Source organism: Podarcis erhardii (assembly GCF_964252035.2).
Source record: "Podarcis erhardii genome assembly, chromosome: 7".
Classification (NCBI taxonomy): Eukaryota; Metazoa; Chordata; class Lepidosauria; order Squamata; family Lacertidae; genus Podarcis; species Podarcis erhardii.
Window position 1 is genome coordinate 12399561 of NC_138511.1, and position 23798 is coordinate 12423358.

Genomic DNA, 23798 nt, shown 5'->3' on the forward strand with positions numbered 1-23798 from the left:
TATATATATATCTCGGGTGTCACAAAATTCCATACCCTCCAACATTTCTCCGATATAAATAGGGACGTCCTAAGGAAAAAAGTGGGAGATTTGGGGATCAAATCAGAAACCGGGACGGCTTCTGTAAATCTGGGACTGTCCCTGGAAAATAGGGACACTTGGAGGATCTGTACCAGTTGTGGGAAACCATCAGTGGCATAGCATGAGGGGCGGGGGGGGGGGGCCTGTGGCCCCGACCACAGATTTATGAGGCGGTACAACAAGGCTTCCTCATTGAGGCTGGAGCCACATGCAGGCAATCCCTGCCCAGGCTGGTCCTTTGTTGAGGAGGGAGGGAGAGGAAGGTGGGAAAGCCCTGCTATAGCCACATGCATAGTCCAGAGCGCCTAGCTGCAAGGACAGGAGGGTGATGCAACACACTGGCGCTCCTGGTTTCATGTTTCTCCGCTCCCAGGTTGGGGCTAGTTTGCAAGCACAGACTCTGCTGGCCAGTCTACCGGAGGCTGCCCCGGGTGCCTGCAACCCACGCTACGCCCCTGGAAACCAGGGAGAGTTGCTCTTGTGCTCAAATCCTGCTCACTAGTTTCCCTTTGAAGCATCTTCTTGGTCACTGTGAGAAGAGGATGGTGGGCCAGAGAGACGCCCATTGGCAGGGTCTTTGGAGACTCTTGCAGAGGAGCACGGCTGGAGCCGGTTTTCGACGCAGCCCTACTCCAAACAAACACAGGCGTCTAGAAAGGGGAAGCTGTTGCATTGAATGGGGGAAACGATTTGCATCTCCTCGCCCACCTTTTTACGAGAGTCAACGGAGGGGCGTGTGTCAGCGACAGACACTGCTCACCCACGTCGAGTGATGCCGTTATTTCCCAAGGCCAATCGCTGTCACCATCATTAGGAATTAGGAGCCGTCCTAGTGGAGGTTAATTGTTGCAGACACCTTGCATATGGCTGGGAACGCAATGGCCGACTGTGCCGCCACTGACAGTGGAGTCCTCACTCACCATCTGGTAGAGATTCTCTGATTGTCATTTCAAATTAAACTAATGAGCCCGGCCAAATATGTTCCCCCAAACGGGTCCAGCCCCCTCTCCTTTGTTCACAGAGCGTGGCAACCGAGCCAAAAGCTCGTGAGGAGGAGGAGGGAAATGGCGCCACTGTTTTGGTTTGGAGGGGAGCTGTCGTTGGACAGGGGTGCCCTGGCGACTTTGAACGAGGGAAGCAAATCTAGAGACAACTGGAGAATTCCTGAGAAGATGACATCAGGGTGTAACAAGCTTTCTTGCAAGGTCTTACGCAGGGAAAGGAAAGAGGGTGGACTCTTCGACAAATCAGAACTGCAACAAAATGCTGCAGCATGAGCACCCCACTCCCAGCAGCCACCCATGCCTTCTTCCAGGATGGGATGGGCCAGGGTGAGATGTTTCATATCCCCTCCACCCCTGCTATGCCCATAACTGTCAACTTACAGACTTGAAAATAAGGGACCAGCAGCCTCGAAAATAAGGGATCAGCTGCCCAAATAAGGGATTTTCAGAACACAGGTATGTTCGACTTCTGAGCCCCTCCGAGCCAAAGGCAGAAAGCCCAGCCAGCAGCCAAACAAAGCCTCAAGCGGTGGTTCCCACAGCACAGCAACCTGGCAAAGGGGATGCAGCAAGGAAAACCACCATCACCTCTCCGCTGGGAAGCGCTGAGCAAAGGCGAGTCCCCAGGCAACGTGGCCAATTTGATCGGCACAAGGCACACCAGCTCCACCCCCCAGTCGTTCTTAGACTCCTTCTTGGGTGAGCAACGCAGCCAAGCAACACAGTTGGAGCCTCCCTCCTCCCTGGCCAACAGGGAGGGAGGGAAAGGAGCTGCTTCCTTTGAAACCCAGGAAATTTAAGGGACATTATCAATAAGGGACAGCAGCGGGACACGGCGCTGGGATAAGGGACTTTCCTGCCAATCGGCTGGCACTGGGGGCGTGGCCTGCCCTATTTAAGACAGGCGTGGCCGGGGATCTCCCTCTTTTGCCGCCTACCAGCTGTTCCTGTTTCCCATCCTCCCATCCTATAAGGTTTTCGTTCCTTGACCTTGCTATGGACCTTGGTTGGTCACCATTGAGGGGCCTGGTAGGTATTTTTCCACTTGGCAAATTGGCACCAGCCACTTGGTTTTTCGCCTAACTCGTAGCAAATCGTCACAACTTTCTTGGTATTGGTGGTGAGGCATTGGTATTGTTCTGTAGATGGAAGAGAGGAGTAAGCGCCATTACCTGTCCCACATAATAATAATATTATAATAATAATAATTTATTATTTATACCCCGCCCATTTGGCTGGGTTTCCCCAGCCACTCTGGACAGCTTCAAACAAAACACTAAAATACAATAACCTATTAAACATTAAAAGCTTCCCTAAACAGGACTGCCTTCAGATGTCTTCTAAAAGTTTGGTAGTTATGTTTCTCTTTGACATCTGGTGGGAGGGCGTTCCACAGGGCGGGCGCCACTACCGAGAAGGCCCTCTGCCTGGTTCCCTGTAACTTGGCATATTAAAGGGTAGTCCGGTAAAGGATTCCGGGGGGCGTGGCCCCGTCCGAAGCCTATGGAGGCCAGGGCCCAAGGCACGCCCCCGAGTGGTGACCCCGTGGGAGTTCCTAGTTGATGTGCATCAGCAGGTCTCCCCCTACTGGTGGTTAACTCTTCCCGGACTTCAAGCGGACGGGCTGAAGCCAGATATAGTAGGTTAGGACCAATGCCTAAGCCAATACCGCTCATCACCTGTAACCAATAAAGTTGTGGCCTTATTTAGCCCATTAATCTAAATAATTGTGTCTAGTGTCTTTATTTCCACTGGGGGGGGGGGAACACAACTGGCATTGAGAAGCATCACTGACTGTGGAAGCAGAGCGTAGTCACCATTGCCTGGTGGCCATTGATAGCCCTCTCCTTTGCAAATTATAAGAACATAAGACCCAGCAGTTAGGATTCCTGGTTTTCACCCAGGTGGTCTGGGTTCGAGTCCCGTATGGGAACCATGCAATTTTTTTATTTTTGGGATAGCTCAGTTTGGTAGAACATGACACTCTTGATCTCAGGGTTGTGGGTCCAAGCCCCACTTTGGGCAAAATATTCCATCGTTGCAGGGGGTTGGACTAGATGACCCTTGTGGTCCCTTCCAACTCTATAATTCTATGATTTGAGGAGGAGAGCCTGCTGGAACAGGCCAGTGGCCCATCTAGTCCAGCATCCTGCCCCAAATGGAAGCCCCCAAGTGTAACCCAAGCAGAAGAGCACTTTCTGCTCCTGGTTGGGGAGGCAGAACAAAGTCATCCTGGCTAGTGGTCCTCGGTGGCCTTCTCCTCCTCTATGAATTTGTCCAGTCCTCTTTGAGAGCCATCTAGATTGGTGGTCATCCCTGCCACAGGCAGGGAGTTCCAGGGTTTAACTCTGAACTGTGTGCAGAAGTCCTTATACGGCCTAGGACCCTCGTACCTACGGGACCGCCTCTCCTGATATGTCCCACGGAGGACCTTATGGTCTTCAAACAAAAACATCTTGGAGGTCCCAGGCCACAGGGAGGTTAGGCTGGCCTCAACCAGAGCCAGGGCTTTTTCGGCCGCGGCCCCGATCTGGTGGAACGCTCTGTCCCAAGAGACTAGGGCCCTGCGGGACTTGACATCTTTCCGCAGGGCCTGCAAGACAGAGCTGTTCCACCAGGCCTTTGGCCAAGGCACAGTCTGACCCCCTCCTTTGGTAATCCTCACAGAACTCTAGCCCAATGGTTGCCATTAATTTAATTTTGAATTGATTTTAGAATGAATTGATTTTAGAATGCTGTGTTACTTTTATTGTTGTTAGCCGCTCTGAGCCCGGCTTAGGCTGGGGAGGGAGGGATATAAATAAAAATTGTTGTTGTTGTTATTATTTTAAGTCCTGGATCTTCCAACATTCAGGTTCCTCGGATGTTCTGGGGTTGTGAGATGGGGAGAAAAAGCTTCCTTCTGTCCCCACATTTTGCTTACGACATATTAACAAGGGTTCTGGGGACTATGGCATCGGAATGACAGAGGAGGCTCTGGGCTGCCCTTCTACTTTGTAATGAATGAAGCAGCGGCACGGCGGCATCCTCTCCTCTCCAAAAATATAAGCAGCCTGTCAGGTAGAGTAAATGAGGCCTTCAAGGCACTAAGTGCTCTCCAGACAGTCTCCATAAGTCACCAGTCAAAAGACACCATCAGCGGAGCAAAATGAAAGGGATGTGATGATGCCTGGGCTTTTGGCTTTGAAGAACACCTGACCTGAGCCAAATCAGCCCCACATCTGACTCTTCGAATAGGAAAACAAGGCCCTCCAGCCACCCCCAACACTCGGGGCCGGCCCTACCCTTAGGCAGAGTGAGGCGCTTGCCTCAGGTGGCAAATTCTGGGGGAGCAAGGAGCAGAGGTGGGCAGAGTGTTTTTCAGTCTTAAGTTTGGTTCTCTTAATGTCCACATTCATTTGCAATTGATTTGGTTTTTAAAAGAATTCATCGGCACATTTTAATGGATGCTTTTGGAGAACAAATATTGTGATTTCTATTTTCTTATGAAATTGTTTCTAGGCCACCTTTTGGGGCACTAGCCCACCCAAGGTGGTTCCCAATAAAAATAAATATAAAATAATGTATAAAAATAATCAAAGCTGACGAGGGCTGCCACATTTAACAGTGATTTTTTAAAAAACAGATCAGGGGGGGGCATAGCTGTCAACCGTCCCTTATTTGGCGGGCATGTCCCTTATCCCAGCGCCGTGTCCTGCTGCTGTCCCTTATTGATAATGTCCCTTAAATTTCCCGGGTTTCAAGGGAAGCAGCTCCTCTCCCCCCCTCCGTGCCGGCCAGGGAGGAGGGAGGCTCCAACTCTGTTGCTTGGCTGCGTTGCTCACCCAAGAAGGAGTCTAAGAACGACTGGGGGGGTGGAGCTTGCATGCCTTGTGCCGCGTTGCCTGGGGACTCGCCTTTGCTCAGCGCTTCCCAGCGGAAAGGTGATGGTGGTTTTCCTTGCTGCATCCCCTTTGCCAGGTTGCTGTGCTGTGGGAACCACCGCTTGAGGCTTTGTTTGGCTGCTGGCTGGGCTTTCTGCCTTTGGCTCGGAGGGGCTCAGAAGTCGAACATACCTGTGTTCTGAAAATCCCTTATTTTGGCAGCTGATCCCTTATTTTCGAGGCCGCTGGTCCCTTATTTTCAAATCTGTAAGTTGACAGCTATGGGGGAGGGGCAGTCTTATTTAAGAAGATGCAGTTTGAAAGAGTGTGGCTTACTGTAACCTGCTTTAAAATCCACACCAAGGGGAGAGAATTTCATCACTGAGCAGACCGTTCTGGGCTACAGAGACCAGTGTCCTGACTTTGTAGAGGTGAGCTTACTATGATTTCTTTTCATAGTATCAGAAAATCATCCAATTCACTAAGGCTGCATTTGCATGACCGCTTATTCCATTTTCACGACATTTCCATAACTGTTGATTTCAGCATTATATCTGAGCTTTCATACGATGGAAAAGCCACTTCCAGAAATATAAGGAGCACAGAGCAAGTTCAGCGCTCATTTCCATATTGCTTATAAACCTTTTTTTTCTGGAAGCAAATTATATGGAAATAAGCATTAAACTTGTACCATATTCTGCTATATTTCTGGAAGAGGTTTCTATGTCCCGTGAAAGCTCAAATGAAATGCAGAAACTCAGAGTTAGTGAAATGTCATGAAGGCAGAATAAACTGCTTTGTGAATGCAGCCTAATTCAGTTTTGTAAACAGCCACTCCCCCAGTCAACTACAACAAGCAAAAATCATAACCAGGTTACTGCTTGCTTCTTCTTTTCAAATTTTTATTCTAATTCTTTTTCTTCTTATTTTATTATCCACACTTCCCCCTATTTTTAGGCCCGAAAGGACCAACATGGGTCATTTATAAACATATTGAAATAAAATATGAAAGTAAAATAAAGAAAGAAACAACAAAACATTGGTATATTTATTTGCTGGGCTTCCTGATTGGCTGGAGCTGGCTGCACTGTGATCCCTGATTGGTCGGGATCACCCAACCAGGGAGAAGGAGGAAGCAGCAGCAGAATGGAACAAAAGCAAAAGCAGGAGACAGAATTGAATTTCAGATTCTAAACGTTTGACAATCATTATTTTTGACCCCAAATTCAAGCCAGGGGGATATTTGATGTAGTAAAGGTAAAGGTAAAGGGACCCCTGACCATTAGGTGCAGTCGTGACCGACTCTGGGGTTGCGGCACTCATCTTGCTTTATTGGCCGAGGGAGCCGGCGTTCAGCTTCTGGGTCATGTGGCCAGCAGGACTAAGCCACTTCTGGCGAACCAGAGCAGCGCACGGAAACGCCGTTTACCTTCCCACCGGAGCGGTACCTATTTATCTACTTGCACTTTGACGTGCTTTCGAACTGCTAGGTTGGCAGAAGCAGGGACCGAGCAACGGGAGCTCACTTCGTCGTGGGGATTCGAACCGCCAACCTTCTGATCGGCAAGTCCTAGGCTCTGTGGTTTAACCCACAGCGCCACCCGCGTCCCATTTGACGTAGCAGACATTTGCAAAAACAAACAAACAAACAAACAAACAAACAAACAAACAGGGAAGGAAAAGAGGCTGGATTTCAGAAAACCCTGCAAAACATTTACGTTCCATTCCAAACCAAAAGCTTTCATTTGCCTCCCATATAACCACTCAAAGGAGATGTTACCTCTGTCTTCTTCCTTCTCTCGTACGTTCCTGCCCTTGAGGGCTCTACTCCAAGTCCCGCCGTAGTCCCCTATCTTGCTCCTCGCCGCAGTATCCTTGGAAGGACTTTTAAACCAAGATCCATACCTCCGGGCCACGGTCAGCGATTCCGATGTCTCTTTAAACTCCCGGCCAAGTTGTAGCGTCACCAAAGACTGAGCTTCCATCCCATTCCCAGGGCCGTCATTGGCCCTGGGCACATTCTCCGTGACTCTCACCTCTCCGGTGAAGCTAGCATGGAGGAACACCAAACTCCCAGCCGTCAGGTAGAGGGCAATCAAGGTGAAGAAGCGGATGGGTTTCCGCCGAAAATACCGCTGGAACTTTAGCAGGAGCTTGGCCATACCGGTTTCATTACGTTCCTCGACTGGGCACAAATCCGCAACGCGCAGAAAGGCTCCAGCTCTGAGCTTGCCCAGGAATTCCCAAGCAGGCGGAATAAATTTTGGTTGATGTCAAAGGCCAAAACGGAAGGGAGACGGTGTGCTATTGTCAATGGCTCAAATGCGGCATTTTGACATATTGGGTGCCCCAAACACCCCACGATTCTAATGGTCTCCTAGGCCTAGACTTGGAAAGGAAAAGGTGTATTGTCTTATTTTAGATATCAGTCTTGCTCTGAGATAAGGTGGTGCTTTCTCAAAGCATTGTTTTCTGTTGGCGCCTTTGCCTCCCCTTCACATCCCCTCAGAATCTGGACCAGAGATTCCATCGACGGAGGGATCATGTTTGGGAGAGTGATGTGTTCTGAAAGCCAACAGGATTCCCTTTGCTGATGGGATGGGTTGTTTTGACGTCACACCTCAAGCAGAAGAGGCAGGAGGGGCTCCCCTTTCAGGAGAAGAATGGCGACATATCCAGGGACTTCCTAGGAATAAAGGAACGGCTGGGAACTTTGTGAAACAAACCTCCGCTCACTGCGGCAGCATCCAAACGAGAACGCTCTACCTGGAAATCAAAGAGGAGAAAACGTGTCAGGAAGAGAGAGCAGGAGGATAAATTATACGCTGGAGGCTGGAAACCAGCGAGTGGCTGCTTATTATATGAAACAGTGAACTTCAACCATATTCATCTCTGGAGCTCCTGGGTTCTGGTGCCTGTTTTTCTTCCCCTCACAAGGCCAAGCTACACATAAAATTGGGAGTATACCTGTGTCATGTTGGCATCAAAAGGATCTTGCAGGTAAAGGGGAAGGTTTCGCTCGCAGGCTCCATTGCCTGAACTTTCCCCACAAGAGTTCTCATAACAGAAGTGAGTTGGGCTAGGAGAAAGAAAGGACTCCTGGGACAACATGCGATTGATTTGTTTATTTTCTTGATTTACTATGTTTAAATCCCACCTTCTTCTCTGAGGAACTCCAGGTGGCACACTTGGTCTTGCCCCTCCTCATTAAACCCCCATAATTTAATCCCCATTACCCTCCTCCCCTCCCTCCCCTCCCAGTTTACCCCCCCCCCCCTAGGTCTCAGGATTGGGCCCTGAACTGGGGTGCTCTTGATAACCCCATTCATTGCTCAGGTAGTCTTTTGAATGTGTAGCGGCAGATACTGCTGTGGCAGGAAGGTAAACTGCGTTTCCTTGCACTCTGGTTTCTGTCACGGTGTTCCACTGTGTCAGAAGCAGTTTAGTCCTGCTGGCCACATGACCCGGAAAGCTGTCTGTGGACAAACACTGGCTCCTTCAGCCTGAAAGCGAGATGAGCGCTGCAACCCTGTAGTCACCTTTGACTGGACTTAACCATCCAGGGCAGAGGTGGACTAGCTGCTCACAGTGGCACCCACGGCGAGCTGCCCATGGGGTATCACCTGCCGCAAGCATTCCAGGGGGCCCCGGCAACCCCCCCCCTCAGGGATGACAACCGGGGCAGACCACCCCCACCACACACCCCTTCCTCCACCAGTGGTCCAGGGGTCCTTTACCTGTTACCTTTATATATTCTGGAATAAATGGATAAAAGTCTGCATATGGAGTACGGTGTTGCCCAGTTGGTTTGGGATGAATTTAGGGAAGTACAGAAGAAGAAGAAGAGTTTGGATTTGATATCCTGCTTTTTCACTACCCTAAGGAGTCTCAAAGCAGCTAACATTCTCCTTTCCCTTCCTCCCCCACAACAAACACTCTGTGAGGTGAGTGAGGCTGAGAGACTTCAAAGAAGTGTGACTAGCCCAAGGTCACCCAGCAGCTGCATGTGGAGGAGCGGAGACGCAAACCCGGTTCCCCAGATTACTAGTTCACCGTTCTTAACCACTACACGACACTGGATCTGCAGAGAGAAGAAAAGATCCCTTTGGTTGGGAGAAAGTGCTTTCATACAAAAGCAGAGCCTATTGTACACAGGATAACCTGTTTCCAGTTCCTCTGTGTGTGTCTCTTTTTGAACCCCCAAGGGAATGTCCTCCTCTCAGAGTTTTTAAAGCCAATGGAGAACATGGAAATGTCTCGTCGTAAAGGTACTGTGTCCAGCACTTCAGAAGAGAAGAAGATCTGAGATCCCTGCAGCACTTCACTTGTCACGTTCTCAGAGCAGTGCTGTTGTTCTCTCCCCTCTCACAGGCCCTTTAAGTCCACACAACAGCTCCCAACTATTTCCAATCGCCTCTGCACCATTTGATATGTCCCAGGTGCGAAACAGAAGTTTAAGGTGGGCAGGTTGTGGGATGTGATACATAAGAAGCAGTCAAGTACAACATTCCTTGTTTTCCTAGAGTGGACATGCAGGGGAATGTTTGGTCCAGCCAGTCGAAAACTTCCTGTTTCCTTCTGGCTGGGACATACTTCCTTTGCATGTGACTAGAGGTGGGATTGACCTTACCTTTCCAGGTAACAAAAGGGCAAGGCACGCAGCACACTTCTTTTCGACTCTTCTCCATGTGAACTGCAGAACCGCTAGCCTGCAGTCATCGGGATTATTCCCCCATATGGGGCAGATCCAAATGTACATACTTTGTAACTAAGTCTGCCTTCAGGGATCCAACTGTGAACTGATGATATGAGTAAACTTCTTTTATATACTTCAAATAAGATTGTGGCATGTTTATTCTTTTTAAGAGGGATTAAAAGGGAACTTACCAGGAACATACAATTCAATACTGAATTGTATGATAGTGAGAGGTTTACACAAGCCTGCAACCAGCTTTCTGCTGTGCCTGTTTAAAAGGGGAATGCAAAACTCTGCTAAGTTATAGAACTTGCTAGTGCAAGTTAGAAAGGATATTAATAAACAATATATCCTCTCCTGTCTCCCTGAACAGGTTGACTCCAGTAGAGAGAGGCAACTCTATGGCTTGACAGAACCAAAGCACAAGCACAGCTCAATTTGAGCCCAGATACGTGAGAGAACCACAGAGAACACTGTATCTCTGAGCACACAAAGAGTGTCTTTGCCTAACTGCTGAATAGTGCACCATGCCTCTACAATGTGGGGGTCAGCAGTTCCCAAAGAGACTGTGCTGCTACAAGGTGACTGAGCTAGGGGAATGGACATTTTAGTATGTAAAAAGGTGGGCTAGAAATGCAATAATTACATAAGTGCATAAAGTCCCTCTGTACATGCCCAGAGGCTCTTTATTCTTGGTATATAATAAACCTAGGGGTGTATGTGGTGTTAGAGGAGGGGTAGTTCCTCTGCTGGGAGACGTATTGTGCTCCTTCTGGGATAGTCAGGCCACCACCCTCCACTCAGTTCTCACCTGTGGCTCTTAGAAGCTGTCAGCATGCGGCAACAGCCACAACACGGGAAAGGTTTCGACTGGCCAGTTAAACCAGGTGAGGGGAGCCAATGGGTCTTGAACCCTTGGTGAACTAGGGACAACCCTACACAAATCCAGAGTGGAGTCCCTAAGGCGGTTGAATGGCACCTTGTAAGCCTCCTTCCAGCGACTCCTGCAGCCGAGCTGGTGTCAAACGTCTTGCTCTGCTTTCCTTTGGACCACATCAGCAAGACTGAGGGGTGGGTGTGTCTTGTTACCTGGCAATGGCGGAGGAAGCCAATTGGGCACCTGGGGAGGGGTGAGCCAGCCATAGGGGCGGGGCAAGGGGCGGGGCGAGTTTCCCTCTTGAGTCTGCCTGCCTCCTCCCACTCAGCTTCCCTATAGCTGAGGAGGGGGGTGGCAGCAGCGGGAGGACCATTTGGGCAGCGCGGAGCCTGTGTGCGGCCAAGCCACCACATCACTCCCAGGAGAGACGCGTGGCTCGGGCACGCTGCAGGCCCCATGGTGAGTAAGGTAAAGGTAAAGGGACCTCTGACCGTTAAGTCCAGTCTCAGACAACTCTGGGATTGCGGCACTCATCTCGCTTTATTGGCCGAGGGAGCCAGTGTACAGCTTCCGAGTCATGTGGCCAGCATGACTAAGCCGCTTCTGGCAAACCAGAGCAGCGCATGGAAACACCGTTTACCTTCCCGCCAGAGCGGTACCTATTTATCTACTTGCACTTTGACGTGCTTTCGAACTGATAGGTTGGCAGGAGCTGGGACCAAGCCACGGGAGCACACCCCGTCGCGGGGATTCAAACTGCCGACCTTCTGATCAGCAAGCCCTAGGCTCTGTGGTTTAACCCACAGCACCACCTGTGTCCCATTACCACCAAGCATTTTGTCACCCCCCTCAGTGGTGATACCCAGGGCTGCCCACACCCACCACACACCCCTTCCTCTGCCCCATCACCTGGGCAGCCCAGGACCTCCAAACACACTGCCCAGGCTTGTCTCTCAAGACAGACAGATGCCGCTCACCATAAAATGAACCTGGACTGAAGAGGCCATGGCTCAAACCCTCAAACCCATACTCCTTGAGAGATGGGATTATCCCATTAGCCAGATAATCCATATTTTCAGTGCTTTTTTTCTTTAAATAATGTTTAGGGGTACAGTGGTACCTTGGGTTAAGTACTTAATTCGTTCCGGACGTCCATTCTTATCCTGAAACTGTTCTTAACCTGAAGCACCACTTTAGCTAATGGGGCCTCCTGCTGCCGCCGCCGCGCCACCAGAGCATGATTTCTGTTCTCATCCTGAAGCAAAGTTCTTAATCTGAGGTACTATTTCTGGGTTAGCGGAGTCTGTAACCTGAAGCGTATGTAACCCGAGGTACCACTGTACTCTCATTTTGACTCAAGAAAATCACCATATTATAGTTCAAATCGAGGGAAATAAATACAGTAAATGGACAAAAGTACAAAGATTCACAACATGTTTAGGTGTATGCGTCCTCACAGGAAAAAAAAGCACTGCATATTTTCACCATTTGTTACATTTCTCCTTTCAGGATTTCTACATAACTTTTCAAGCTGTCAGGCCAAATCTCCCATTTCTTTACTGTTTGCAAGCCCTTCCACATGTGGGAGAAGATTTCTATTTCGCCCACGCTTATTATGGGTATTTTGCTCCTCGACAAAACGAATTGCAGAGGTGGAAGTAAAGTTTACTCTGTTCTGGGCTGCTTCACCCCAGAAATGTTTATTGAGTGGAAAACGCAACTCTTTGGTGTGTGTGTATGTGAAAATAAGTTTTAGTTTTAACACCTCAAAGAGGTGTTTAACCAACTGTGACTCATTTCTCTCTTAAATACAGACACACAGGATGGAGGGAGGGGGTGGGGAAGCATTTTGATACCACAAAGACTGTGAAGGGGTCCGTTTGTGTTGTGCCTCCCTGCAATTTCCCTGCAAATACCCAAACTGAAAATTAAAGTTCACCACTGCCAGAATTTAAAAGGCCAATATGGATTCTGCAGCTCATGTGGGAAAGGGGGGAAAAAACACACCCAGACAACAGACAGCTTTTTCTTTCCACATGAAACACAGTAACTGTCTCAAGGACTCAAGAAATCAACAGGAGGCTCTTTTTCCATCCTTGCAATCTACTGTTCCCTGTCCTCAAACAACTTTTCAGGCAGAAATTCCACAGATGCAGCTTTCCCTCTCTCTGCATCACCCTGCAGGGAATAGCAGCACCTGTTGAATTTATATCTTTTAGAAGACATCTAAAGGCAGCCCTGTTTAGGGAAGCTTTTAATGTTTGATGCATTACTGTATTTTAATATTTTGTTGGAAGCCGCCCAGAGGGGCTGGGGAAGCCAGAGGCAGTGAGAGATTTTACTTTCTTGGGCTCCATGATCACTGCAGATGGTGAAAGCAGCCACGAAATTAAAAGACGACTGCTCCTTGGGAGAAAGGCGATGGCAAACCTAGACAGCATCTTAAAAAGCAAAGATATCACCTTGCCAACAAAGGTCCATATAATTAAAGCTATGGTTTTCCCAGTAGTGATGTATGGAAGTGAAAGCTGGACCATAAAGAAGGCTGATCACGGAAGATTTGATGCTTTTGAATTATGGTGCTGGAGGAGACTCTTGAGAGTCCCACGGACTGCAAGAAGATCAAACCTCTCCATTCTGAAGGAAATCAGCCCTGAGTGCTCACTGGAAGGACAGATCCTGAAGCTGAGGGTCCAATACTTTGGCCACCTCATGAGAAGAGAAGACTCCCTGGAAAAGACCGTGGTGTTGGGAGAAGGGGACGACAGAGGACGAGATGGCTTGGACAGTGTTCTCGAAGCTACAAACATGAGTCTGACCAAACAGCGGGAGGCAGTGGAAGACAGGAGTGCCTGGTGTGCTCTGGTCCATGGGGTCACAAAGAGTCGGACACAACTAAACGACTAAACAACAACAACCTTACGGGGTTGTTGTCACCATTGTGACAGTACAATGGATACTCCCAATGTTGTGAAAAGTCCTAAATAAATGCATAATTAGTAACATTTTACTAACCCTAACATTTTACTAACCCTAACCCTAACCCTAACCCTAACCCTAACCCTAACCCTAACCCTAATAGTAACATTTTTCCCTGTGTTCCATGGAAGAGACTCTGGCATTTTGTAGTGGTGGACCCCTGCTCTGGGCATAGCCATTGCTTACCTTTATTCATTTGTTTCCCACCACAAAAAAGAAAAGAAAAAAATATGACAAATGTCCAAAAATAACCGAGAAGAAAATAAATGGAGAACATTGAATGCCATTAATTTAATAGGCCCAAATGTTCCACCATCTGTCTTGAGATGATTAAGTTTAAAATATCGCTGGTGTAGACGGCATGGAGTATAAATAAATGTTTTAATTCTGCTTCCTCTTGTAATTATTCAAACACATCTTGCTCTCTGAAGCGGGAAGTTTATTGCGACCAACTTCAGGGCCCTTTCATTGTTCCAAGAGGGAGGGGGGATAGCTAACTGGCCTTCTAGAATCTTCCACTTCAACCTACACCGGAAAGTTGGGGAGGACTGGCAAACTCATCTCTGCCGGGGGTTTCTCTGAGTAACCAAACACTTAAACCCCTGTGTTGCAAACAGATATCAGTAATATCCAAAGGCAACACAATGACCAAGTACAACAATGCAATGTCAATATAAACTCTTTATATAATCTATAAAGAACATTGAACAATATGAAATATATGAAATATGCACTCTCTGCAAAACCAAATAAACAGAAATCTTCTAAATCTCTGAAAGTCACAAAATATGCACTCTTGATGGATTCTCTTGAAAACAGAACCAAATAAACGTAAGTCTTATAGGTCTTTGTGGGCTAAGCAAGTCTCTGAGAGAAGCAATGGGTCAGATTCTTATCTGGAGAAAACAAGCCATAAAGCTTTGTTTTATCAGATATACCCACTGTTTCGCGGAATTCTTCTTCAGCACAGCAGAAGGATACAGAAATGCTTCATAAACCCATCTATATGGTGAACGGAATTGTAGAACAACAATTGCTATGGAGCAATGCTTGATTCGGTTTTGCGGGGGTTTCTCTGAGCCAGGCAGAGGTGCATGGAGTTGCATGGATGTGGACTTTGCGATTTTCTCTGCTGCTCTGCAGTGGCAAAGCTGCATGCTCTGCTACCGGGGGTGGAGGGCAGGCGGGGGCGTGACTGGCGCCCCCAGAGGGTGACGCACACCCCAGCGGCGTGGCGCGCATCCCGGGGGCATGGCACACATCCCGGCGGCGTGACACACATTCTGGGGGCATGACGCACCACCTGTGGGGGTCATGGCACCCGGCACACAGGGGGTGCACAGTGAGTGTGGGGGGCCACCACGATGGCTCCCTACCGGAATAGTGGTGTCAGGGACGGTCCACTCCCTCCGCACTCCCGTTCCTCCGCCAGTGTTGCTGTGCAACCAGAGAATGAATTTCCTCCAAAAGTGGCTGGCTCTCACTCCTTAGCTGTGATCCCTGCCAGGGCCGTCTTACCCATAGGCACTAGGGGTGTGGTGCACCCGGGTGCCGGGCTCTCAGGGGCACCAGGCTGAGAGTCCAGGGCCCGAGAGTTGAGTCCGGGGAAGAGCCCTCCCATCGGTCGGAGTGCCGCAGTGGGCTCTTCTGCTGCGGGTGCCTCTCCACCTCAACCCCCAACCCTCCTGCCCAACATCTGATGGAGGAATTATCATCAAAGTCTTAAGGTGCCGCAGGACCGAAGCGAGCAGGCGCTCAGGGTCCCCGGACGGGCTGTTGCGAGCTGTCTGCAGAGGCTTGCCACTTGGGTGCCCAGCGGCCACCAGCTTTAACTTCTTCCTTTCCTGACCTGGGAGAAGAAAGGATTGAAGAAGATTGGAAGAAATTTAAGATTTATCTACAAAAATATTGTGATTTAGAGGAATGTTAATAAGGATGCTTGGTTATAAATAATTGGCCATCACTAAACTGGATCGGAAATTGACGATAAATGAGATTAAGAGAAACAAAAATTTGTTGGAGAATTGTTACATTATATTGAATTGAGCGGTTATAAATTTGTAAACAAGATGATAATTTGCTTGAAAAAATTTATTAACGATGTAAGTGGGAGCGGGAGATGTGAGGAAGTCCAAAGAAGTTGTGAAATTTTGTTAAAACAAAGCAATGCTGTTTATTATCTTTGTATTTCTTTCATAAAAAACCCTAATAAATATTTTATTAAAAAAAAAAAAAACTTCTTCCTTTCCTTTCTCTTCCTCCCAAATTTTAGGCACCTTGCTAGAGATGGAGGGCAACATGTCAGCAGGGAGGGCAAGCAGGTGACAAAGAAATCGGCTCGGCGGAGTCCCTGGCCATTTTATTTGATTTGCAACACCCTCCCTGTCACCCCCTTTTTTTGAATTTTGGTCATTTAAGGTTTATGGTTTTTCTATTTCCTTCTGAGGAAACTGAATAGTTCAGCGAAACGAGATTTGCAGCCAGCTTTGTTTAATTTTAGGTTTTTCTAATTTTTTCCTTAAACTTTTTGATTTTTATTATTTAGTTTATTTCCATAAGATAATATTTCTAGTCGATTACTTCTCATTTCAGGGATTTTCACGGTATTTCATTTGTTTGGGGCTAAATCAAGAATGGGCTGATCCCAGGCTCAGCAATGCCTCTACACAGGAGTGAACGAAGGCGTCGTGACACAGAGGGCGGGGCATCACTACGTATGACGCATACGCCATATGTAGCAACGCTGCACATGCGCTGTACATAGCGGTTTGCCAGCAGCGCCACTCCAGCACCATACAGACAGTGCCGGGATCCCTCTATCACCGCTACAGCCACGAACGGAGCAGCTATAGCGGCAACGGAGGGTCCGTACAGCGCTCGAGCGGCGCTGGCGGCAAACCGCTATGTACAGCGCATGTGTGGCATCGTTACATACAGCGCATGCATGCGACGCCGCACATGCGCTGTACATAGTGGTTTGCTGCCAGCGCCCTCTGCTCGTGGCTGCAGCCGCGAATGGAGGATCCTCTATATGTGGCTGCAGTGGCTCAATGGCTGCTCGCGCCACCATGAGCCGCCGTGGGGTGCCTTCTTGTCATCCCCCCAGACAGGGCACCCAGGGTGAACTGCCCCCCCTGCCCCCGACTGCCTCTAGGTCTGACTGCCCACCAGGTCAAGATACATGACAGACTCTCAGACTCCAGGCTCTCCTGGAGGAAGGAAACCCAAGAGCGTGCAGTCTCAAGGGCAATACCTAGGGGTGGGTTAGGTGTGGACCAGGGAGTGGGGGAGTGAAATTATGCCTCTCCACTCTGTCTTGGAGTGGCTAGGAGCCTGCCCACACATGCGCTCCCCAGGCCGCTCCTCCACTGCTCTGGGAGAGACGGGATGTGTGTGGCACCAATGGAGCTCCCTGCCAAGGACACAAAGGTACGTCTCTGTGCCAGGCAGGGTCCCTTCCCTGGGGATCACAAACAGGCGTGTGAGAGAGAGAGGGAGACAGGGAGTTCCCCAAGGCCTCCGGCCACCCACAGTGAGGATGCTAGATGGATTTTCTCCCTCCAGAATCTCAGACTCAGAATCCCACCCAAGCCCTCTCCCCTGAGAGTAGGAGAAGCAGAAGGAAATGTATTGAAGCAACGCTCGTCTCTTGTTTTGCCTGGTTGCATAATTCCCTTTGTTTTAAATGCTACAGCCCGGCCTCAGCCAAGCGCCAGTTTTTGTTCTGTGGACCGGCAACGTGCCATTCAAGCAGTTTGTCTGGAGAGTAAATTACAGCTATTCAGATGGGTAGTTTGCTTCTCTGCAACCTTTCTGTTGTGCAGCTGCCCTTCTCCAATGGGGGCCCATTAGACTGAGGAAAGGATGGGTTGCCATATTTTGAAGAACAAAAAAGGGGACACATTTGCTGACTTCTACTTTTAACTATGGATCACTATGATGACTCTCATTTACATACATACATATTAGTAATAGTAATAATAATAATAATAATAATAATAATAATAATAATAATAATAATAATACCCGACCCATCTGGCTGGATCTCCCCAGCCACTCTGGGCGGCTTTAAACAAAATATTAAAAATACAATAAAACATCAGAGATTAAAAACTTTCCTAAACAGGGCTGCCTTCAGATGTCTTCTCAAAGTCAGATAGTTGCTTATTTCCTTGACATCCGATGGGAGGGCGTTCCACAGGGCGGGTGCCACCACCGAGAAGGCCCTCTGCCTGGTTCCCTGTAACTTCACTTCTTGCAGTGAGAGAACCGCCAGAAGGCCCTCAGAGCTGGAGCTCAGTGTCCGGGCTGAACAATGCGGGTGGAGACGCTCCTTCAGATATACTGGGCCAAGTATGAAGTACAGCCTACCGAACAAACATAAGGGTCACATCCTTTGCTCTGCCCACATTTTAAACAAGCACACGGCCCCCAGAAGGTTCATCATGAGGGAATGTGGCCCTTGGGCTGATAAAAGTCTCCTTAATCAAAAGCTGCACAGAACGAGGCAGAATTTTTTATATATATAATATTTATTAAAGTTTCAAAAACGTTACAAAAATGAAAAAGAAAAAGAAAATAAAAAATATACAAAATACAAAAAATTATTAAAAACAATTAAAAACATTTCAATCTTTCCATGTCTTGTCTTTCATTTACTTGTTTCCCAGACCTCCTCACACCTCCCTTTTTTGTATACTAATTCAATTAGCAATTTCAGCAAATCCTTTCCATTTTTGCTTTTATCTTAGTAATATATCTTAATATATTGTAACTTTACATTCCCACCTATTCATAATCCAATTTTACCTAATTCTATAACATTACTGCTAAAACCACATAACTTCATAGAACGAGGCAGAATTTTTGCATGGAGTAGATTAAGCACAGGATTCCATCTCTCGTGAAACTGGAGTTATGTTGCATTTCCCTGAACAGGAACCTTCACCTCCAAGGCCTTTTGAGGAAACAGAAAAGCATTGGGAAGCAGGGCAAGTTTCAAAGCCGCTAAGTTCACCAGGTGATCTTAATCAAGTCACTCTATGGCTACCGGAGGGATTCAATCCTTGTGCATTCCCTTACAAGAGGACCTGATCCCACCCCTCTCAGACTTGCAAACACCATTTCATAGTTCTCCCAGTGTTGTGACCAAACTGTCTTCATCTATATCAACGTCCTTCGTCACATGAGAGACAGGGGAGGCTTGTTCCTTGTTGCTCCAGCTCGCAGGAGAGGAAGGCAGTGGGTGGGAATTTCAGGAAAGCAGAATTTGATGAAGCATTAGGAGAAACCTCCCAAGAAACCACTTCCGAACTCGAGAGGAGGTGGAGTTGCGGGCTTCACGCCCTGTCCACGTGTGCGGGGGCTGGCTCCCAGCCTCCACGCGATTGAGGGAATCCCCAGCCGCATCATTCCCTAGCCAGCCAATCGGCCGGCCGGAGGGGGGCGTGGCTTGCGCTATATCACACTGGCGCGGCCGGGGATCTCCCTCTTTTGCCGCCGCAGCTCATTGGGTTTCCCACCCTCCCACCCTTTAGGTTTTCCTTATGACCTTGCTATGGACCCCGGTTGGTCGCCGTTAAGGAGCCTGGTAGGAATTTTTCCCACTTGGCGAATTGGCACCAGCCACTTGGTTTTTTGCCTAACTCGTAGCAAATCGTCACAACTTCCTCGGCATTGGCGGTTAGGCATTGGTAAGGGTATTGTTATGTCAATGAAGGGGGGAGGAAGCGCCATCACCTCCCCCAAATATTGAAGGGTAGTCTAGTAAAGGATTCCGGGGGGCGTGGCCCCGTACGAAGCCTATGGAGGCCAGGGCCCAAGGCACGCCCTTGATTGGTGACCCCGGGGGAGTGCCTAGATGATGTGAATCAGCAGGTCTCCCCCTACTGGCGGTTAACCCTTCCCGGACTTCAAGCAAACAGGCTGAAGCCATAGCTGTCAGCTTACAGAATTGAAAATAAGGGACCAGCAGCCAAAATAAGGGATTTTCAGAACACAGGTATGTTCAACTTCTGAGCCCCTCCGAGCCAAAGGCAGAAAGCCCAGCCAGAAGCCCAACAAAGCCTCAAGCGGTGGTTCCCACAGCACAGCAACCCGGCAAAGGGGATGCAGCAAGGAAAACCACCGACACTTCTCCGCTGGGAAGCGCTGAGCAAAGGCGAGTCCCCAGGCAACGCGGCCGATTTGATCGGCACAAGGCATACCAGCTCCACCCCCAGTCATTCTCAGACTCCTTATTGGGTGAGCAACGCAGCCAAGCAACACAGTTGGAGCCTCCCTCCTCCCTGGCCGGCAGGGAGGGAGGGAGAGGAGCTGCTTCCTTTGAAACCCGGGAAATTTAAGGGACATCATCAATAAGGGAGAGCAGCGGGACAAGGCGCTGGGATAAGGGACTTTCCCGCCAAATAAGGGACAGTTGACAGCTATGGCTGAAGCCGGATAGTCGGTTAGGACCAATACCTAAGCCAATACCGCTCATTCCTGTAACCAATAAAGTTGTGGCCAATTTTAGCCCATTAACCTAAATAATTATGTCATGTGTCTTTGTCTTTATTTCCACTGGGGGAGGGGGCGGGAACTTGCCACGCAACTGTCCAAGGATGGGGCAGGCTGTCTTAGGAGCTGGTGGGCTTTTCTTGGCTACAGGCTGGAGAGCGGTCCATCAGGGATCAAGCAAGGAGATGGACCAGACGGGCCGCCAAGTGTCCTCTCAAATCTTGGATGTCAACAAACCAGACCAGGAGACCAGGAGGAGAGGACCACCCCTCCTGCCTTGCTTTTGAGAGCACTTCCCAAAGGCTGGAGATCGTTAGACAGCATAGTAAGAGAATCTTGGCCTGGTCTGGCAAGCTGCCTAGATTTCAAGAATCAAAGAGACTTGCTGCATCAAAGCAAAATTCACAGGGAAGAGAACCAACAAGCTCCTGGCAGATGTTTCTGGGAGCACACAAGCTGAGCACAGAAGGCAACGGGCACCTCCACTGGTTTCATGCCAGCATCATGACCTTGTCGATATCAGCATGATATCTCTACTGCACAGAATGGATGGTTATAATAGGAGGCACTATTTAACGGTCTTCTGTCAATCCGCCATCTTTGATTTGAAATCTTTCTTTAAAAATAATAATATTCAAAATTAAAACAAAACATATTATCCAGAAACATATCGTCCTTATTTCCCCCCCCCCCATTTTTCCTCCCTCCTCCCACACAAAACCCACCCACCCCCCGACTTCCCTAAGTTCCAGTCTTTGGTTTCTCCAAGACTGCTGTTTTCTGCATGTTACAAAGTTGTATAGATCCTCAAACTATTTAGCTGATTATTATCAATAAAAAGTTTGTGAATGTTTCTTCAAAACCAGCCAAGGAGTCCAGTTTGCTTTGTTGGGTCTTCAAATACTTGGTAAAGGGTTCCCATTCATCTTTAAAGTCACAGTTATCCTTGTCCCCTAGCTTGTATGTCAGTTTTGAAACCGCCCTTTCTCAGCAGATCCTAGTGTGACTAAGATTCAGTGGGAATAAAATTCACACAGCACCGAACCAAAAGAACCAATGACAACAAAAATACATGGGCATATGTGTGTGTGTGTGTAAAGGGACCCCTGACCATTAGGATCAGTCATGGCCGACTCTGGGGTTGCGCCACTCATCTTGCTTTACTGGCCAAGGGAGCCGGCGTACAGCTTACGGGTCATGTGGCCAGCATGACTAGGCCGCTTCTGGCGAAGCAGAGCAGCGCATGGAAACGCCGTTTACCTTCCCACCAGAGCAGTACCTATTTATCTACTTGCATTGGCGTGCTTTTGAACTGCTAGGTTAGCAGGAGCAGGGACCGAGCAACGGGAGGTCACCCCGTTGCGGGGATTCGAACCGCCAACCTTCTGATTGGCAAGCCCTAGGCTCCGTGGTTTAACCCACAGCGCATATATATATATATATATATATATATATATATATATATGCAGGTTTTGGTGTCCTCGGGTGTCTTCCCGTGTAAAAGTTGGGGTGTCTAGGCGACGTTTCGACGAGGTCTCACTCGTCATCTTCAGGCTGGTGCTTTCGGCTTCTTGTTACTGGAACAGAGCAGGATCTCAGTGTTTGAGTTCCTATAAATACTGTAGAGGGGGTGTGGTGTATAGCCTCCAATGTTCTGGGCAGAGAGGAAGTTCCCAGGCTAGTGTGCCTTTTCTTCTTTTGTTCCTTAATTACTTGAGAGATATCTTGAGTGGTTTCTTGAGTGATATCCTGAGTACCACTTAGGTGGGTCATTAGGTGTGGATTAGTTGTTAAAGTCTTTGTGTCTTGACCTCTTGAACTTTGTGAAGAGTTTTCCTGAGAAGATGGCTGTACTGTACTTAGTTGTGCTCTGGCTTGGCTTCGTGTATAGGGGCGAGCTGTGGTTTTGTGGCTTGTGTCAGCCAGATCTGTGTAGGGATTGCAGGGGGGTGCAGCATCCGGAGGTGCCACCATGGATTGGCTACTGGATGGTGTCTGTAATTCATCTGTGGAGAGGGTCTGGGTTTGGGTCTGGTGTGGTTGATTGGTGTTGGCGTTCTGTGTGCCTCTGGATCTGGTGTCAGTTTTTGTGGGGAGGGCTAATTTCCAGATGTCTGGCAAGCGGGATGTGTCGTCACGCTTGTTCATGTTGTGAGGGTGTTTCTCTATCTCGATGGCTTCCATGATTATTCTCTTGTGGTGATGTTCCGTGTTAAAGAGCAATTTGGAATCTGCAAAATTAATTTCGTGTCCTGTTTCTTTCATGTGTTGGAAAAGAGAGGAAGTTTTTTCTTCTTTTTTGACGGCATTCTTGTGTTCTGCGATACGTGCATTTATATTTATAGGAACTCAAACACTGAGATCCTGCTCTGTTCCAGTAACAAGAAGCCGAAAGCACCAGCCTGAAGATGACGAGTGAGACCTCGTCGAAACGTCGCCTAGACACCCCAACTTTTACACGGGAAGACACCCGAGGACACCAAAACCTGCATTCCTGTACCCGTGAAAATCTACGAAAGCATATATATATATATATATATATATATATATATACACACACACACACACACATCATATATATATATATATATATACACACACACACACACACACACATCATATATATATATATATATATATATATATATATATATACACACACACACACACATTTTTATCCCCTCCTGCTCCCCTCCAAGTTGCTCCCAGTGGTGTACATGTCTCTCCCCATTCCCCTTTTATCCTCACAGCAACCCTGTGAGGTAGGCTTGACTGACTAGATTAGGGAGAACACTGGAGTGCAGGGGACATAAGAAGTGACCTTCTGCTGAGTCAGACTACTGGTCCATCTAGTTCAGGGTTGTCTACATGACCAGCAGCAGTTGACCAGGGCTTTGAAGGAGGGCGTCTCTGTCAGCCCGGCCTGGAGATGATGGGTATTGAATCTGGGACTGTGAATCTGAACTGATATCTATGGTTTATTTCTGCAGATCATAGCATAAGTATACAGGGCGAAATTGGACATGAGCTTCTCTGTCATGTACCTCACTTGACCTTGTTACAAGCTTCATACCAGCTTTCACAGATGCCCTAAACAAAAACCCACAAGTATGACCCGAGCAGAGGAGCACTTGAACCTCCTATAAAGGTAAAGGTAAAGGGACCCCTGACCATTAGGTCCAGTCACGGACGACTGGGGTTGTGATGCTCATCTCGCTTTACTGGCCGAGGGAGCCGGCGTACAGCTTCCAGGTCATGTGGCCAGCATGACTAAGCTGCTTCTGGCGAACCAAAGTAGCGCATGGAAACGCCGTTTACCTTCCCGCTGGAGTGGTACCTATTTATCTACTTGCACTGTGCTTTCGAACTGCTAGGTTGGTAGGAGCAGGGACCGAATAATGGGAGCTCACCCCATCGCGGGGATTCGAACCGCCGACCTTCTGATCGGCAAGTCCTAGGCTCTGTGGTTTAACCCACAGCGCCACTGCCCCTCCTGTAGCTTCTGGCAACTGGTATTCAGAAGAATTACTAGCTCAAACTGTGGAGGCAGAGCAAAGCAGAGACATAGTGGCTAGTGGCGATTGAAAGCCTTCCCCATGAATTTGTCCAATCCTTTTTTTAAGCCTTCCAGGTTAGTGGCACTCGCTGCCTCCTTGTGGGGGGGAGTTCCGCAGTTTAACTCTGTGCTGCATGCATAAGTCCTTTCTTTTCTCCTCCTCAGTCTCCCAACATTTGGCTTCATTAGATGGCCGTGAGTTCTCATGTCATGAAAGAGGGATTCTTTAGCTGTGATTCCTGTG

General features: G+C 48.5%; 1 protein-coding gene across 1 annotated transcript in view; it reads right to left on the reverse strand.

Moving 5' to 3' along the window:
- WSCD2 (WSC domain containing 2) overlaps positions 1 to 23798 on the reverse strand; it is an 81391-nt gene that overhangs the window by 42785 nt on the left and 14808 nt on the right. The window contains exon 2 of the mRNA XM_081871058.1: positions 6729 to 7714. Coding sequence (XP_081727184.1) covers positions 6729 to 7110 — 382 coding nt within the window. The 5' untranslated portion in view covers positions 7111 to 7714. The remainder of the gene's footprint in view (positions 1 to 6728; positions 7715 to 23798) is intronic.